Below are 19,712 nucleotides of genomic sequence, written 5' to 3'. Positions count from 1 at the left end.
TTTCTGGCAAAGCCCCGAGCCGGAAAAAAGCGGCAGCCATGTTCATGCAAATGCAGCGGGGGATATTTAAATCCCCCGCTGTATTTGCAATTCCGACTTGTCTAATCTGCATCCCTTTTCCAGAAAAGGGGTGCAGTGTAGACACAGCCTAGAAGTATGCATATCCCTGATTGAAAACTGCTGGCCTAGTAAAGTAGGCAAAGAATAAAGCATTCCTACAATTCATTCTAATCTCTGACACTGATTCCTTGCCCTTGGTCAACTCACACAACCTTTTCCCTTAGCTTCCTCATTGAATGAAGGGGATAATATTAACCCATCTGAAGAAGTGCTGTGACCATTAAATACTTTGTATTCTGAGTGCTCTACATGCTTAAATTCCCTCCAAAAGAAATACAGAATCTCCCAGTGAGAGGGAGCAGCTGGGGGGGTCCAAAAATCCCCTTCCAAGATGGTTTTTTTAATGTTATGTGTTTGCAGCTACATGGAGGACCCGTGCCAGCCCACTTCCTTGAGCAGCCTCACTTGACTCCTGCAGATAGAGGAGAGGGTGGAGGAAAGCTAAAAATCCCATTCATTACAATACACGTAAAACAGTCGGTTAAATTTGGGGGCTAGTCCAAATATCATCTTACTAGACCTCCCAAAAATTCTCCTGGCTGGCTGCATACTCAGTGATGTGAGCATGCAGGGCAGGATTTGGTTATGTTGGTACAGCCCTCCTCTCCCTTTGATTTTCAAATGAAAAGGTCATTGCACCAAAAAATAACGGGGCTGGGGTGGGGAGGATGTGAACAAAGCTAGCACAATCTTTTTCTAGAGAAAAAAGAAAAGGTTGAGATTTTTTCCAAGCAGTCTTCTACCAATTTCAATGGGAACTGTGTGCCTAAATCTCCTATGCTGGAATTTGACAGCTATTCTTTCTTCACCTCTTAAGGACAGGAGGAAAATCCAGATATTTGGAATGATCAGTGAAGAGGAATAATAATTCAAAGGCCTAGACTCCCTTCTCATAACTTTTTCTAGCTCTGCTACTATGTGCTAGACTAGATGATCCCAAAGCAGCTTGAGAGACGACACACAAGTCGGTCTCTTTTCACTAATTATGAAAATTGCTCCATTTATCAGTTTAGAAATAATGTATAGTCTCTGTTGTGGAAAACAAGGGAATCCCAGGAACAAGGTATTATTTTATTGTAAGGTTCATTGATCAGATCAGAAGAAACTATATACTGTATTAATGATGGATGTATACAAAACATCCACTAGGTGTCACTGATCAACTTTGAAAACACAGTGAGCTAGGGTTTGTGCAGCCCAATATGATTATGTAGAGCCCCAGGTATTGACACAGCTGTTCTAACACAAGAGGGTGTGTTTTCCGGGATGATTATCAGAATGTGACCCCACAGCTAGCCTCTCTTGAGTCTCCCGCCCCACAAATCTGAGCAGCGCAGGGTACTGTAGTATATTTTAAGGACATTTGCAGCAATCTCTGAATATTCTTTTCAGAGCAGTGGCTGTGTTAGTCTGTTTCAGCAAAAACAACAAGGAGTCCAGTGGCACTTTCAAGACTAATACATTTATTAAGGTTTTAGGGCATAAGCTTTCTTTTTTTTTGTGAGAAACAACTCACTTTCTCAGATGCTCGAAGAGAAAAGAAAAAAGTAATGGATACAGAGATGGGAGTGTGATAGCTGTTCTAATTAAATCAGGGTGGATGTGGCTCTTCTCCAAGGTCAGAGTACCTGAAGAGAAATTACCTACTGTAATATGAGAACCACTCCATGTTTCTATTTCAGCTTCTTTTCAGAGTGTCAGGTTTGCATGTGAATTCCAGCTTAGCAGTTTCTCATTGTGGTCTGAGAAATAAATACAAAATACACACTTACCGACTGAGCTGAAGGACTTGTAGCCTCTGCTATCGCTTCATTAGCTTCAGGCCTGGCCCAGGCACATGCCCCACATGGCAGAGGACACAATTTCTTTTCTGGGCAGAGCAGACATTACCCACCTCCTCTACTGCTCTTGGCCCATCTCCCCCTGATCCTTAATGATAAGCATAGGGCTTGTCTCCACTACACCTACTGCAGTGATCGATCCACCGACCATCGATTTATTGCGTCTGCTTAGACACAATAAATCTATCTCCGCGTGCTCTCCTGTCAGCACTGGTGCTCCACCAGGACCAGAAGACTAACAGTGATGGAAAAGCAGCCCACGCAGGCTGCACCTCATGCAAGACACCATGGTAAGTACTAAGGATGTTAAGAGGTGGGTAATTGGTTAATTGTGTAGTCAATTTGTATCGACTACACGATTAGTTGATCAGGGAAGGCACTCAGTCCAGGAGTGAGGCAACCCAGTACCTATTACATTTAAACTGCAAAGCTGCAGCAGGGGTAGGTCCTGGACCTAGCGCGAGCTGGGACTGAGCAAGCCTGGCTTAGTCCTGGCTTGTGCCGAATCCAGTAGCCCTTGTCCGTGGCGGCCGGGGCTAGCCACAAAGAGAGGCTGCTGCTTATTGCTTTGTAGCAGCCTCCCCTGTGCCTCTCTTCTGCTGCTTTAGGCAGCACTATAGAGACTGTGCGGGGGAGGAGGGGGAAACCGGCTTTTAAGCTGGCTCCCTCCAGCACCAGCTCCTGCTCCCCCCTCTTGCTGCCTCTGATTCAGAGGCAGCAAGGGGGACAGGAAATTCAAGTTGTTGACGTGGCTATTCACTTACATCCCTAGTAAGAACATCGACTTCAGCTACACTATTTGCATAGGTGAAGCGAGTAGATTAGGTGTGGATTAGTATAGACAAGGCCTAAGTATGTTTTCCCCAGCTCAGTGAGAATTGGATGGGGTCATAAATCCCAGTTCTTTCTATATATGGTGGGGCTGCATTGTACACAGGGAATACCTAGAGGGGCTGATTATCTCTCCTGAGTTAGTGCTGATGCTCAGAAACTCAAACTGCTAAACTAATTTAAAAGGTTATAAAGCCAGAAGGGACCAATTGCTCGTTCATCTAGGCTGATCTCCTGTATAACACAGGCCATAGGCCTGCTCTGACTTGAGTCCTGTTTGCATACAGCAGATCTTTTAGAAAAACATCCTAAACTTGATTAAAAATGTGGGTGCAAACAATTTACAATGGACTCTTCAATCTAGCAGAGAAAAGTCTATCGAGATCTAATGACTGGCTATTGAAGCCAGATACATCCAGACAGGAAATATGGTGCTACTTTTTAACCATAAGGGTAGTTAGTTATTGAAACAACTTCCCAAGGCTCTGGTAGCTTTTCCATCACTGACAAAGCTACTCCTAAGTTACGTCTACACCATGAGCGTGGGATGTGACTGTGGTAGTATGAGTAGCAGCAGCACAAGCTTGGATTAACTGTGCCTGCACTGCCCATGCTACTGAGGCTGTGTTACTATTTATACTCTCACTAGCTCTCATCCAGCTAGTGTGAGTCTGTGTACCTGATCTGGGAGTCACTCTCCTAGCTCATAGTGTAGCTGTAACCATGGACTGTGATCAAATCGCCCCTGAATCTGGGGTCTCAACCTCCTGGCTGGAGCAATTGCACTTTGGCCCAGGAGTTCTGGTAGGCCAGGGAGGCAGTGCCTGTTCATTCTCATTCCCTAAACCCCACCACTTCCTCCCCCCTATCGCCCATTCCCTGAGGACACAGCTTTGGGGATAGATGGTGGGGAAGGGCCTGGCCGGGGGTGGCAGCCATGGTTGGGGCCACCCTTCACTCCCTGCGGCAGCAATGAGTTATACCAGATACACCATCTGCAAAAAATTGTAGTCTGCCCAATATGATAATGTCATTTAGATGTTTGTATCATTTTTGGTTTGGGGATCTGTCTGTATTACAAAGCTTGTGCCATGCTCCTCGGTGACACCCACGGGCAGTTTGGTGATGCACCGCCTAGCTTGCTTGATGGCCCATCAGTTGTCCCAGTGAGAGAAGGCACTGTCTGTGCTTTATGACTCTCAGCAAGGTCTGTAGGAATATGTCTATGGGAAGAACTCTAAGGTTTCCAGGCAACTTGGGTTTGGGACAAAGGAAGTAGAAACCACATGGCAAAAGGAATATAAAAGGCAGCTTTGTTTTCTCCAAATTGTCTTCATTCCCACTTCTTACCTCTGGAGTAACCTTTCTACAGATGAAGCTCTGAACAGGGACTGAATGACCCATCAAATCTATGGATGTATTCCAGCTGGACTTTCAAGCCTGCAGACTCACCAGTACTGCTAGGAACTTGATGAACTTTGAAGTTGTTGTATATATGTGGCTGCTTTATCATTTAACTTCTCTTCTTGTTTTTCTTGTTTCATTATAATAATCCTTTAGTTTTAGACACTAAAGGATTGGCTGGCAGCATGGAATTTTGGGTGAGATGCAAACCTATACTGACCTAGTAATGAAGCTGACCCATTGGGGACAGAAGAACATTTTCTATATGTGAGTGGAGTTTTAAAATAACTTCTCACTGTACCGGACCGAAGTGTGACTGGGAGCTTGAGACTAGAATGAAATAAAAAGGGTTTTGGGATTTCCTTCTTGGCTTCCAGATAACCAGTGTGTGGATCAGAAGCACAGCTGGTGACTGGTTTGGGAGTCTTGCGTCAGTGTTACCCATCAGTGTTGGGAATGTGCGCTCTCCCTTTTGGAGCCTGCCTTGACCTTGGCATTTTCAATGAGGGCTGTTACAGGCACTCCCAGTCACAGTGGCATCACAAAGTTATAAGTGGTGAGGGGTGTTGTGGGAATGTGTCTCTTATTTCTACACTGCTGCAGGTGGTGGCACTCCCTTGGGAACTAGGCAGCTGGAGAACAGTGGCTGCTGGCCAGGATTCCAGCTCTGAGGGCAGAGCCACCGCCTGCAGAAGTGCAGACATAAGGATGGCCTGGTATGGTATTGCTATCCTTACTTCTGCACCGCTGCCTGCAAAGCTGGAGCCTCAGTCAGCAACCACATTCCTCTGGCTGCCCATCTCTGAAGACAGCAGCCCAAATGTAAGGATGGCATAGTATGGTGTTGCTAACCTTCTGCGCTGCTGCTGCCTTCAGAGCTGGGGTTTATGCACTCCCTGGCTGCCCAGCTCTGAAGGCCACATAAACACAAGTGTGACATTACCACAATTCCCTCTAAAATAACCTTGTGACCACCTGAAAATCTCTTTGGGGACAGGACCCCAATTTGAGAAACACTGGTGTCTCCCCTGTGAAATTGGCATAGTATAGGCAAAAAGCACACCGAAGACCAGATTTCATTGGGGAGGACTAGATTTCATGGTCCTTAATGTGTTTTTCATGGCCCTGAATTCAGCAGGGCTCTAAGCCATGGTTTACATAGAGGCTGTGTCTAGACTGGCAAGTTTTTCCGCAAAATCATCTGCTTTTGCGGAAAAACTTGCCAGCTGTCTACACTGTCCGCTTGAATTTCCACAAAAGCACTGACGATCTCATGTAAGATTGTCAGTGCTTTTGCGGAAATACTACGCTGCTTCCGTTCGGGCAAAAGTCTTTTGCGCAAAAAGGCCAGTGTAGACAGCAGAGATTTCTTTTCCACAAAAAAGCCCCGATCGCAAAAATGACGATCGGGGCTTTTTTGCGGAAAAGCGCGTCTAGATTGGCCACAGACGCTTTTCCGCAAAAAGTGCTTTTGCGGAAAAGCGTCCTGCCAACCTAGATGCTCTTTTCCAAAAATGCTTTTAACGGAAAACTTTTCCGTTAAAAGCATTTCCGGAAAATCATGCCAGTGTAGATGTAGTCAGAGAGTTATTTCAAAATAACTCCCATTATTTCAAAATAACAAGCAGAGCATCCAGACTACCAAGCCTGTTGTTTCAAAATAAGTGGCTGGTTATTTCAAAATAATAACTCCGGGTTTTCACTAGGAATAATGCTAATTTCGAAATAGTTATTTCGAAATAGCAGTTGTGTAGACATTCCACTGCAGCTATTTTGCAATAACAACTACTCCCCAGTGGGGCTCTAAGTTGAGGTAGCATGTTCACATTAAGAGAACCTGCCTCGGACTAATTTCAAGGCTTCCCCATAGTGTGGACACACTATTTCGAAATAAGTTATTTTTAAATAATTCCCTAGTGTAGACATGCCCTAAGTGGTAATATAGCCCTGTATGCAGCAACCATTAGGAGGCAATGTAACCCATTGTAGGGCACTTCTTGACTTAAATGCAAAGCACAAAATACATGAAAAAACACAGCAGTATATTCGCCCCAGCCCATATTCTTTATTAAAATGTAAGTTGAATTTACAGCTTTGTTTAACATTTTTACTTCATAACTTTCCTTTAGCTCACACGACTATTACATTTTAAATTTTCTCACCAGAAGACATGAACAAGGCTATTTGACTATAAAATACTGAACCCATACAGTATGCTAGCTAGCTAGCTTGCATTTCTTAGGGTAACATTAACACTGGCCAGACTTTTCAAGAATTCAGAGAATTTCCTGGACTAATGGGTGTATATATAATTCTCTAATAAAAAAAGCTCAGATTGAAAGATTGTATATTAATATATTTTTATGATTATTTTGCTATTATTACTGTATACAATGTTCCAAAACAAAGCCACAAGTGATAGTTACATACAGTACTACAAACAGGACACAAACGCTGAAATAGTCAAAGTTGCTAAGTCCCATTGAAAGCAGTGGGAATTGAGGAGCCAACTTTCCTGTGGGGCTTGGAGAAGCCCAACTAAAGCTGAAGTACCCAGCATGTTCCTAAGTGATTTAACACTTTAATACAGCAGCCAATAAAGCAGACAAGTCATGCTTTAAACAGTGCAAATGGAGTTGTACAAACCTATTGTGTGATGTGTCATTTTGTTTCCCTTTCCCTTTGGATACAGATGGCCCACTCAGCCTGGTTTAAGTATTTACAGGCAGTCAGCCTGCTTGCTTTATTGGCAAGGACTAAAGATCAGAATATTGCCCACCTCTTCTCTTTGAATCAGATGAGGTTTGACATCATGATTGTGGTGACTAGAGGCAGCTCTGTTTTGATCTAAATCAAACGGCCCATTCATGACAGAAACCAGAGGGGAAAAAAGTTCAGTAGAATGTCAGCAATCATTTAAATTGGACTGCATGCACTTTGGAGGGAGGGGAGGAGAGGACCTGTCGCACTTCCCTGCCGTGCCCCCGCACGACTCTGAAAGCAAAAGAAGTGTTGTTTCGCAGAGGCTAAAGGCTGGCAATCCGAGACAGTCTCCATACACTGCAAAGGTTTGGACCAGGACAATGCAGAGGGCTGGTTTGTTTTGGGTGGGTGGGAGGTATTGTGCAGCCAGTAAATCAGTGATTTAACAGATGTGCTGGACAACGCCCTCCCCACCCCCGTTCCACAATGCTACTGTAACGTGAGGCTATGGTTTCAGGCATGGAGGAACAGCAGATTTCTTCCCTCTCTACACAGCTCTGTCTGTGCATAGTCAGTTAACTTTGAGTAGGTTGGAGGATGCTGAAAATATGGCTGAGCTATATTAAATCCTTAGCAGACACACAGGAACAATTGTTCAATGTAGTAACCTCCCCCCCCCCCATAATCTAGAAAATAACTTTGATCCAGTGGGCTCTTAACTGCTACTTAAATATACACAGGCGGGATTACTTCCATATGCGTGAAGTTAAGTAAATGTGTAAATCCTTGCAGGAATAGGGTCTAAACATTATGGTGTGAATACTTTAATGGCAGGCTTTTATTTTAGTTTTGCAGGGAGATTTGACTCTATCCCAATAGATGGAGTGATCCAAAAGAGAACTTTATTTATGTCAAGTAAAATAAATAATAAAAGAATTATAGGAATGGAAGGCGGAAAGGGAGCTCAAGAGGCCATAGGTGTGGAGGGTCTCAACTGAAGGATGCAGGCCCCCTGGGGGTACAGAACATATTCAAAGGAGGGGAGGGGATGTCAAGCTTCAGGGGAAAACCCTCACTGTGCACAGAGTTCTAACAGCAGCGCTGCCGCCAGCCACAGCGCAGACGTCCGGGTGGCAACACCATGCCATGCCATCCTTACTTTGCTGCTGCTGCTGGTGGCAGCACCACCTTCAGAGCTGGGTGTCCAGCCAACAGCTGCAGGGATGCTAACAGACTTGCCAGGCCCCTGGACAAAGTGTGGGGGGGCCTGGCGTCATGCCCCCAGAAGGGGTAGGGACTCAGGCCTAAGGGCAGAGCTGGGGGCAACCAGCCCTCAGTACTGCCTGAAGCATGCCGCACTGGCTCCTCCCCACACTGCTGCCAGCCAGTCCTGAAAGCCACCTGGAGTGCACTGTGCAGTGCTCTGGCAGCGATTTAAAGGGCTCAGGGCTCCAGTCACTGCCGCAGCTGGAATAACAGCGGCTGGGAGCCCCAGGCCTTTTTAAATTGCTGGGCCCTGGGGCAACTTTGAGGTGCTTTGGGGTGCTGTGTGCTTTCCCATGTCAGGAGCACATTCTGGCATCCTTACGTTGAGTAGGATCCCAATCCCTGGGTATTGCGGTGGAATTGCTGGTAGAGGCTATTACCAGTCAGTGAGATAGTGTGGCAGAATTGGCCTTCAAAGCATACAAAATACCGATTCTTTCTGTAGGATTTCGACAGTCACTCACAACAAATCACACTTTAAAGTCTTTTTGTCCAGGGAACACTAGAGTGGCTAATCTAGACCCAGAGAAGCTGCTTAGTAGTAACAAGGCTGCTGTATTTGCATCAAAATGAGATGTGGCTGTCTGAGATGACTCTGTTTCATTCAGTGCTTTTGCTATAAACAGAAATCATCTCACTCTAATGAGGTTTCCCATACAGCTTGGCACAAAGATTTAAAACACTTTTACATATTAGGAGTGTTGTATTTCATTTCCCTGAGAGAAGCTCCCCTGTGGGATTTAAGTAGCACAGGGAGACTCACATTTGGGTTTAGATGTTATAAATTAGATATGGGGTGCTAGGAAGACAATTGCTCTGGCTCTAACTACACGGCCAAGACATAGGAAGAACAGAATATAATTAAAGCACTTTCCAACTTGGAGGTAGGCACGATGCTGGATCAGTGTGCAGCTCTGCAGCAGAGCTGTGGGTAGTGCTCATGGCAATTTTATAGGAAATGCTGCAAGGACTGTCACAGTTTTTCCTATAATAAGTTTCCCTGATCCTGTGGGTAATAGATCAAAATAAACATGAGAGATGATGGTGCAGATGGAGGAAAATGCATCTACACATACTGCTCTGCTGGGTAAGGGAAAATGATATTTCTTTTGCACAGAATCTTTATTCATGTCCATTTTATTTTACATATTCAAATAGTCCCATGATCCACTCCTGACCTTGCTGTATGTGTACGAAAATGAGGAGCTCCTCTGATGAACGTAACTTAGGGTACATCTACACTGCACGGCTATTTCAAAATAAGCTAGTTCAGAGTAGTTATTCCAAAATAGCTTATTTCGAAATAGCACGTCTACACTGCAGGGAAGCTTCAAAATTAGTTCCCTAATGTGGACATGCTATCTCGATTTTGAGCCCCAGGAGGCACTGGGGAGGAATAACTTAGAATGGCCCTGCAGTGGGGCTATTTCAAAATAGCAGCAGTGGAGCATCCTTATTTTGAAATAGCTATTTTGGAAGAGGCGTTATTCCTCATAGAATGAGGTTTACAGATTTTGGAATAAGCTGTCAGTTATTTTAAAATTATTTTGAAATAACAGAATGGCTGTGTAGATGCTTGCATTGTTATTTTGAAATAACGCTAGTTATCTCGAAATAACGGTGCAGTGTAGATGCACCCTGAGTTACACCACTTAAAGCACAGATTTAGAAATGTCATCAGGCAAACCATGCAGTCTAGTTATGCCTGCCTTCTGCCTCCAATGGCCAAACTCCTACTGACATTTCCTCTTTCAGCTCTTCCTCAATTGGTCACATATTCCTGAAAATATTCTGAGGGGTCTGTTATTCAGAAAACTGGTCCTGTCTCCTTCACCCCCTCTGCTCTCCAGAGTTGCTATTGCTTCTTGTGAAATTTGCCTCAGAAGGAAGAATGTATAACAAGATCAGTTGTTTTAAGAGGATAATGTGGGTTCTCTTTGGAGCAAGAAGGCATTTATGTGAAGATATACAAGAGTTTAAAGCTGGAAAATAACTTAATTTGCAACCTGAATACTGTGCCCTTGATTTTGATCTTACAATCAGCCTACAGTCAGATGAATTCTTAGGTGCAAACTATCCAGTCCTTGTAACCTTTTTTGTGGTGCTCAGAAATTTGGAAAAAAAAATCCCAGATATTCTAGTGAAAGCCCTAATTCAGGGAGGCACTTAAAACACATGAGTAATCCCACTGACATCAATGGAACTACTCACATGTTTGACATTAGATATATGCTTCCATCCCTTGCTGGATCAGAGCCATTGCCATTCATTTATGGGCATGCAGGTCCCATGAATGATGACAGGTGTATGTCATAGAACCGTTAATCACCTGAAGAGGCTACCATGTTTCTGTTGGGTGGTCCCCACCTCCTCTTCAGGTTTTAGTTTGGGAGATTATAACCCAGGAAATCAGCTATTGTTTACTGGATCACACTACAGACTGTACCAGATTAGCCCCTTGAAACCTCAGGAAATTGTATAAATGTTAGGAACAGATCAGTAAGGAGGTGTGTGAGGATGGGGGAGGGGAGACTAGCCAATAGGTGCTGCCTGAAATCTGCCTAATCAAACTGTTAATGCTGACAACTCTTGGGGTGTGTTTTGACTGGTTAGTTAGTTGATTATTGCTATGCCAGCCCTTTTTCTGTCCCAAGCTGGGGCAGGGCAGCATCAATAAAGGACCTTTTGTCTTTACCTGACTGACTGGTGCACTGGTGTTATATATAAGCCAAACCATTCATCCAGGCCCTTTGCCACAAGGGAGTGTTGCTTAGGTTCTAAGTGGAAAAAAGTCCACTTTAGATTAGAATGAGGAGAAAGTGTAAATCAAAATATCGGAGGTTACAGTCCAAAACTAAACAGCCCAGGGAAAAGACCTATGGACAACTTTTTACTACTCTTTGGATGGTGATGGGGACATCTACCTATCAAGATGCCTGAAGAGACACTTGCTGACAGTGCCAGAGGCGCTATAACAAGGACCCTGTCTATCAGGACTTATATACTTCATTCCATTCTGTAACCTCTGGTCTGTATCTGAGGATTGAGTCCTTTAGGGGCAGTTGCTAAATCTGATCAGATTCCAGTGTGGAAAGGCCCTGAGATGCCAGGAGACAATACAAAACATATTTCCACATTGGGAAGACTGGGTCCCTTTATAGGGTGGCCATAAGGGCAAGGGGTTCTCAGACTTATCCTATTTTTCAGAAAGATGGGTCTTGGGGAAAACTATGCTATAAATGTGGTGAAACAAGATGTGCAAACAGGTTTTGCCCTAAGATGAAGCAATACCAGGAGTAGTCCTAGAAACCTATTCTCCACGGGAGGGAGATTTCATAGACTGGGACCTATCTACATGAGACCTTTTACCTGTTATATTGGTATACTTATACCAGTAGAGGTTGTTATTTTTTAAATTTGTTTTAGCTTCAACCGTTTCCAATGTGATAATATCCCATAAATCCCTCTCTTATTCCACAACTGCAGTGATTTACATCCACACCGTAGTTTACATTGGTATAACTTTCCTACATAGACATGCCCCAGACTGGGGTACTTGAGAGTCAACCATGAAAGACTTGAAAATCTGCAACACATGAAGCTAGTACCTGTTACTGGCTATGTCTAGACTGCCAGCTTCTTTTGGAAAATGCTTTTGCAGAAGAGATCTTCCGGAAAAACTTCTTTCAAAAGAGAGCATCTACACAGCAAAAGCTATCTTGCATTTAAGCTTTTAGCAATCTCACATTTCTAGCCTTTCAATGGATGCTATCTCACATTTAAGTTGTGATTACTATGGACGGAGTGGTCACTGAGGCACCTATGCTTTTTCCTGGAGGCCTCTTCTTTCGAAAAAAAATAAAAAAAACCCTCTTCTCCGTCCACACTTGCCTTTTTCTGAAACAGCTCTTTTGGGAAAAGGCTTCTTCCTCGTAGAAAGAGGTTTACTGCTGTTGGAAAAACCCCTGCGTTCTTTCAACTTTCTGTCAAAAGAAGGCAACTATAGTGTGGACATAAGTGTAGTTTTTCCGGAAAAACATCCATTTTTCCAGAAAAACACTGCAGTGTATCACCCACTGTGATTAACTGCGTCCATGGGGATATGAAGGAAAATCAAGGCATAGCCATTCAATTAAAAACAGATGGGCAAAACATTCCTCATGAAGATGGGATTAGAGAAGAGATTGCTTTACCAAACAATTTGAGGAAGGTTCTCTCCAGCTTCTTTTATACATTGGAGTAGGTCATGAGAGAACCCACCCGTTGTGAATATCACTACCTGTAACCAAGAAAACCATATGCGGGGAGAATGAATAAGAGGAAAGAAAACTTGTACTGACATCAGTGAGAGCAGGATTGGGACCAAAAAGCAAAACAAACAATCAAACAACCCCCAATCTTATTTTCAGTCCTGGCTCCCTGTACTTCCTGTACACATGCTTTAGCCTTACACCAACTCTTTGTTGTTTCAGGATTTTACCCACAGAAGAAACAATCTAATGTGTGATCAAGCTGCCTTAGAAAATCTTACAGCGCTTCATGTTAAAATACATCTTTTCAGCCATAAACAAAACCCATCAAGTGGCTTTGATTAGTTCCCAAGTGACTGTCAAATATTCTGGACAACTTCAATTTTCTGGCCATACCAAAACTAAATCAGCTTCCCTGGAAAGGAAAGAAGTTACTATGTATATCTGAAAAACCTACAGTATCAAAAGCTTTATATTTCTGCCATCCCACAGAGACAATGGGCCATTGTGTGAAGCTTACCCAACATCACTATATTATCACAATGCTAAGAGTTTCCAGCAATGGCAGTCAGGAAGCCTTGCAAGGGTTTGAATACACTCAGGGTGCATCTGAGCTACACAAATTGCATATTTTAATTCAATCTAAATTTTTATGGAACGAGGGTTACAGGTATGTCGGAATAGCGAGCCCATTATTTCGAAATCTATTTTGAAATAACAGGCTGGTTCAAAAGATGCGGAATAGCTATTTTGGGATAACACTAGTATCCCAAAATAGCACTGCAGTCTAGACGTACCTTCACTGCTGAGCCTTGTAGGACAGTGACCAGTGTTCCCTGGAAGCTGTACACTTGTGTGGTCAGTTAGGAAACATTCCCATGCCACCCAGCTGATTAGCAGAGCACCCACAGCCAGGTTTGTGTTTCTGTTTGTGGTGCACATTTGCACATGCCTCATTGCACATAAAATGTATTCTGCACCTGAATGGAAAATATCCACATATGAATGGAAAAGATTAGAGGGAACATTGATAGTGCCTCTAACTCTGAACTCATGTAGCATAAGTAATACAGATAGGAATGAACAATCCTGACACAAAAGATTAGGTCCATCTCTTAGTAAGGCTTTGGGTTGCTCTAGTTTTTTTAAGTGTCATTCTTAAATGAACCAGTAAAAAATAGAATTACATCCTTTAAAATGCTGTTCCTCTACACCAGTATAAAACACAAATACACAAACATGGCTTATGAGCTATAATTGCTTAGGATATGCATTTAAGGTATTAAAAATAGTCACCCCAAATGATAAATATTTTAAAAGAAGCATTTACAAAAATAAATGATCCATTTCCCCAAGTTCATATATAGTTGACCCTTAGGAAGCACCTTGAAGCAGCATATTTACTGCTAAAGCCAGTTAATGATATCTTTGGTATAATATATAGTGTGTGTATATATATATATTTGTTTTTCCATTGGCAGGTATACTGCATAGAAGACTGAAGAAGTAGTTTTTCCTTAATTTTTCCTTGATGTGTCTTCTATATATACCATACAAATATTTCTAACATGTCTTCCTATGATAATAGGAGAAAATCCCAATACTTTCTTGGCTCCTCCTATTACTTTTGGATCTAAAACAAAAACATAGGAGAGAAAAAAGAATGTAAACTAGTCAATTAACAAGTACAGTTTTAATAAACAGTGTTTTGCAAAGATTCTTTACATACACGCTTCTGGGGAGAACTTTTTCCTGTGAGTACTTTGTAAACTAACTGAACAGAAAAGCCCAGCCAAGGGACCTCTGATTTCAAAAAATTCAGAATCTAGAGTGAAAAAAAAAATCTATGGGTCTTTTGACACACCTTCAATATTTATTAACATTATCTCTTTTCCTTAAGTTTTCCTTGGGCTGTGCTTGTCAGCTAGCACTAGAGCTCTGGGGAAGTAATAAAGAACGCTGCGTACAACTGAAGCTAGGATGGGAGGGTATGTCTACACTACCACCCTAGTTCGAACTAGGGTGGTAATGTAGTCAACTGGAGTTGCAAATGAAGTCCGGGATTTGAATTTCCCGGGCTTCATTTGCATGTTGCCGGGTGCCGCCATTTTTAAATGTCCGCTACTTCGGACTCCGTGCCCCGCGGCTACACGCGGCACGAACTAGGTAGTTCGGACTAGGCTTCCTATTCCGAACTACCTGTACTCCTCGTGGAGTTGTACAGGTAGTTTGGAATAGGAAGCCTAGTCCAAACTACCTAGTTCGTGCCACGTGTAGACGCGGGGCACGGAGTCCGAAGTAGCGGGCATTTAAAAATGGCGGCGCCCGGCAACATGTAAATGAAGCCCGGGAAATTCAAATCCTGGGCTTCATTTGCAACTCCGGTTGACTATATTACCTCCCTAGTTCGAACTAGGGTGGTAGTGTAGACATACCCGGAGAGATTCAAGGAGGCAGAATCATAGAAACTTAGGGCTGGAAAGGACTATGAGATGTATTCAGATCCAATCCCTGTATGGAAGCAGGACCAAGTAAACCTTCGCTACCCCTGACAGCTGTTTGTCCAACCAGTTCTTAAAAAAAATTCTCCAATGGGGATTCCATAAACTCCTTCAAAAGACTGTTCCAGAGCTGAATGACCCTTATAGTTAGCAAGTTTTTTCCTAATATCTGACCTCAATCTCCGTTGCTTCTGGCTAAGCCCATTACTTCTTATCCTATCTTCGGTGGACATTGAGTAGGGATGTAAAATACAGTTTAATTGGTTAACTGGTTAAATATTATGGTTAAAGGGGAGGAGAGAGACCCTCTTAACCTTGTCGCTGACAGCGTTGCCTGTGGTGAAACCCATGGGGCTGAGGCAACCCCTACCGGTTAACCAGAACAGGAAGCCTCATCCATTAACCATTCACATCCCTAACATGGAGAAGAACTGGTCACAGCCCTCAGACTCCCCCTTTCTCTTGAGAAAAATATGCCCAGTTTTTTTAACCTGTCCTCCTAGATCAGAGTTGCTCCACCTGGTCTTATTTTTGTTGCTCTCCTGTAGATTCTTACCAATTTGTCCACATCTTTCCTACTGTAGCACCCAGAATTAGACACAATACTTCAGTTGAGGCCTCCCCAGGGATGAGCAGAGCAGAGCACAGCAGAATAATTATTTCCTATGTCTTTAATCTGACACACTTCTGAATGCATCCCAGAATGATAGCAGGCTTTTTTGCAGCTGCTTCACACTGTTAACTCTTATTTGAATTGTTATATGTAAACTCTGGCGCTGTGGCAGGTGAGCAGCATTTGCCCACTGTAATGAGCGGCATTAAGCAAAACAAAATAAAACAAAACAAACAAAATCAATCCCCTCCCCCAAAACAGCAAATCTCCTACAAAAGAAAAAGACTAGCACCCTGGTGGTAATACACAAAGCTCAAGTTATGACATAATTTGCCAAGGTAATTAGGGCCCAGGCAGTATCTTTCTCAGGAGAAGCAAATAAAGTTGAAATACTCTGAAGGGTGGGATTCACAAAGCCACAATACGGCTCATTAGCCTCACTCAGGCAGCAGAAAGAGGCCATAATAAAGTCTCAGTCAGATTCCCATCACTGAATTCCTCAGCTATCGGGGAACTCCCTAGTCTTGCATCAATACCGTTGCCAGATGCTGTGCCTTTTGCTTGTAAGGGGTAAGTGTGGGGAGAGGAGGGAGAGTCAGGGCACAGGTCTGTTCCATTACACCAATCCTCCATTGACAGAGAGTCCATTAAGGCAACAACATTGATGAAGGCTCTTTTACACCGTGTGTGTGTCTAGACTACAGGGTTTTTTCGGAAAAAAGTGGCCTTTTTTTGAAAAAACTTCCCCTGCATCTAGACTGCTGCTGTGTTCTTTCGAAAGTAAATCGAAAGAACACAGCAGTTTTTTTGACTGCGAAAAAACTCGTTTTACGAGGAAGAATGCCTTTTTTTGAAAGTGGTCTTTCGAAAACAGGCACTATGTAATTCAAACTGTGCTTTTTCGAAAGAGAGCATCCAAACTGCTTGGGTGCTCTCTTTTGAAAAAGCGGCTTGCTTTTTCAAAAGTACTGGTTGTAGTCTAGACACTCTTTTTCAAAAGAGGCTTTTTAGAAAGTATCTTTCAAAAAAGCCTCTTTTGAAAGAGGCTTGCAGTCTAGACATAGCCGATGTGGGAAGATCGATCTAAATTATGCAACTTCAGCTGCATGAAGAGCATAGCTATGGTCGATGTACTTAGAGCTATTTATTGTGGTGCCTTCACAGAGTAGTGACAACGAAGGTCAATTTATCCTTCTTCAGATGAGATGATTTTGAGTGGATTAAAAAAGGGGACCTTTCAGAATCTGCAGGGAGAGGGAGGGTTTCTACACTCAAGATTATCGCATCTGAGGAAGTGGGTTTTGCCCACGAAAGCTCATGATGCTATAGACATATATTTATGTTAGTCTCTAAGGGTATGTCTACACTACAAAGTTAATTCGAACTAACAGCCATTAGTTCGAATTAACTTTGATAGGCGCTACACAGGCAAACCGCTAGTTTGAACTTAATTCGAACTAGCGGAGCACTTAATTCGAACTAGGTAAACCTCATTCTACGAGGACTAACACCTAGTTCAAATTAACTAGTTCGAATTAAGGGCTGTGTAGCCACTTAATTCGAACTAGTGGGAGGCTAGGCTAGCCCTCCCCAGCTTTCCCTGGTGGCCACTCTGGGCACCACCAGGGAAACTCTTCTGCCCCCCTCCCGGCCCCGGAGCCCTTAAAGGGTCACGGGCTGGCTACGGTGCCCGTGCCAGGTGCAGGCCTGCCAGCACCCAGCTAGCAGACCCTGCACCTGTCACGGCTCGAGCCAGCCACCCGATGCCCCCCAGCCCTCCCCCTCTTCCCGGGACCAGGCTGGCGGCTCCCAGGAGCCTGCCTAGGTCCGCAAGAGGCGGGCACCCGCCTGGTCTAGTGCAGACATCGTGGACCCCATCCACGACCTCCGCACTAGGCACAGGAAAGTGGCCGTCTAGGGCAGGATGGCTGCCAGCCTGGCCACCCAGGAGCAGGTTGGCATGAAAATCAAGGTGGTCCACTGAGACCCCCGACCCTGAGCCCTCAGCTTACAATGGCCGTACTGGGTCAGACCAAAGGTCCATCTAGCCCGGTAGCCTGTCTGCCGACAGCGGCCAACCCTAGGGACCCTGGAGGGGATGGACCGAAGACAGTGACCAAGCCATTTGTCTCGTGCCATCCATCTCCAGCTTCCACAAACAGAGGCCAGGGACACCATTTCTACCCCCTGGCTAATACCACTCCATGGACCCAACCTCCATGAATTTATCTAACTTCTCTTTAAACTCTGTTCTAGTTCTAGCCTTCACAGCCTCCTGCAGCAAGGAGTTCCACAGGTTGACTATTTGCTTTGTGAAGAAGAACTTTCTGTTGTTAGTTTGAAGCCTGCTACCCATTCATTTCATTTGGTGTCCTTTAGTCCTTCTATTATGGGAACTAATGAATAACTTTTCTTTATGCACCCTCTCCATACCACTCATGCTTTTATAGACCTCTATCATATCCCCCCTCAGTCTCCTCTTTTCTAAGCTGAAAAGTCCCAGTCTCTTTAGCCTCTCTTCATATGGGACCTGTTCCAAACCCCTGATCATTTTAGTTGCCCTCCCCTCTCCCAGCCTCTGTCTTCCCCTCTCCCACCTTCTTTTCCCAGTCTCCCCAAGCTTTGTTCAATAAAGAGAGTTTCTATTTTTGAACACACATGTCCTTTATTTTGTACATCAGGAAGGGGGGCTAGGGAGGGGTAAGTGGAAGGAGGTGAGGGAAGAATGGGGTACAAGCCCCCGATGGGGAGGACTGGGCTGGCTCTGCGGGCTCCTCGGGGTGGAAACTCTCTTGAAGCCCCTTGATTGACCCCCCCTCCGGATGGCAGCCTGCGGCAAGTACAGCCGGGCTGATGGCTGAGTACTGTGATGTGCCCAGTGTGGGCACTCAGGGCACTCCAAACCAGGACTTCTTTGCAAGCGGGGAACCCCTGAGAACTGTCTGTCCGGGGTGGGGGTCGGGTCCCTTTAAGCACAGCCCTCGGCTAGCCTGAGGCAGCAGCTCCACACTCTTAAGTCCTAATCTGATGCCCTGCCGGCACTGCTTCCGGCCAGCCTTAACCTCAGTTCAGGGTCCACTCAGTGTGGACATGCTAGTTCGAACTAGTTTTTAAGTCTAGATGTGCTAATTCGAATTAGCTAAGTTAGTTCGAATTAGTGCTGTAGTGTAGACATACCCCTAAGGCAGCGTTTCCCAATTGGTGCTCCGGGGAACCCTGGGGATCCGTGAAGCGAAAGCAAGGGTTCCGCAAAGAGCCGGCACTCCTCCTGCCCCCTGTTAAAGAGACAGAGCCATGGCCAAGGGCTTTTTTTTTTGGCTCAACAAAACGCGGCAGGGGCCTTTTTTTCTTTTTTTTAAGGCAACTCTAGGGGTTCCGTGACCAAATAAAATTGGGAAATACTGCTCTAAGGTGCCACGGGACTACTTGTTGTTTTTAAAGTTATGGACTAACACGGCTACTCCTCTGAGACTCCTTGTGATAAGGTAACCGAGAGTGCAGGCACTGATTAGATTTCGATTTGCTACTTAAATAAGTTTTCTAATTTGGAAGCATGAATCCCCTCTGTCTGCTGTAGCAATGGGGGTTCCCCACACTATGGTTTAGATCTTTTAAAAGTGACTCTTCTTGTTTCTTGGCTTTTTATTAAGTACCCCCAGTGCACAGGTTGCAGTCTAACCTCCTTAATGAACAATGAACATCTTCCATTAGCTCTAGTGTAAAACCAGCTTTTATTCAAGACACAGTGAATCCGTCAAACAGGCCTGCTGATGGGGGAGGCAAAGAGGGCAATTGTCTAGGGGCCTGAGCCATTTAATGGGCCTCTGGGCCCTCTGGCGACTGCCAGACCTGGACCTTTTTACAAGGCCCAGGTGGGCTGCAGGGCTCCTAGGCACTCTCCTGAGTCGCAGAGCCTGCCACGGACTGCAAAGCAGCTCTGCCGGGCCGGCGGTATATCCCACCAGACAGTGCCGGGGCAGGAACGGCCCATAGTTGGCCAGAGGGTGAGTAAGGACAACAAACCCCAGCTGTGCTGGGAAGGCAGAACTAGGGTGAGAAGCTGGCTGGGCTGTGGCAGAAATGGCTGCAACTTTGTAGCCGGTGAGTGAGTAGGGAGGGGAGAGCCAGGCTGGAAAGGAAGGAGCCGAGTTCTGGGGTAAGAGCTGGGCATGGAACTGTGGGG

The 19,712-nt window shown here is 44.6% G+C and overlaps 1 protein-coding gene across 12 annotated transcripts in view; it reads right to left on the bottom strand.

Moving 5' to 3' along the window:
- Positions 1 to 6,237: 6,237 nt before the first annotated feature.
- CARD19 (caspase recruitment domain family member 19) overlaps positions 6,238 to 19,712 on the bottom strand; it is a 58,048-nt gene continuing 44,573 nt past the window's right edge. For 11 of the 12 annotated variants that reach the window (XM_075938929.1, XM_075938928.1, XM_006129717.4 and 8 more), the window contains one exon: positions 6,238 to 14,048. In XM_075938929.1, coding sequence (XP_075795044.1) covers positions 13,933 to 14,048 — 116 coding nt within the window. In that variant the 3' untranslated portion in view covers positions 6,238 to 13,932. The remainder of the gene's footprint in view (positions 14,049 to 19,712) is intronic. The other variant, XR_012906498.1, reaches the window with a different exon arrangement.

The sequence above is a fragment of the Pelodiscus sinensis genome, chromosome 11 (genome assembly GCF_049634645.1).
Source record: "Pelodiscus sinensis isolate JC-2024 chromosome 11, ASM4963464v1, whole genome shotgun sequence".
Lineage (NCBI taxonomy): Eukaryota > Metazoa > Chordata > Testudines > Trionychidae > Pelodiscus > Pelodiscus sinensis.
This window is presented reverse-complemented; position numbering and strand designations above follow the sequence as displayed.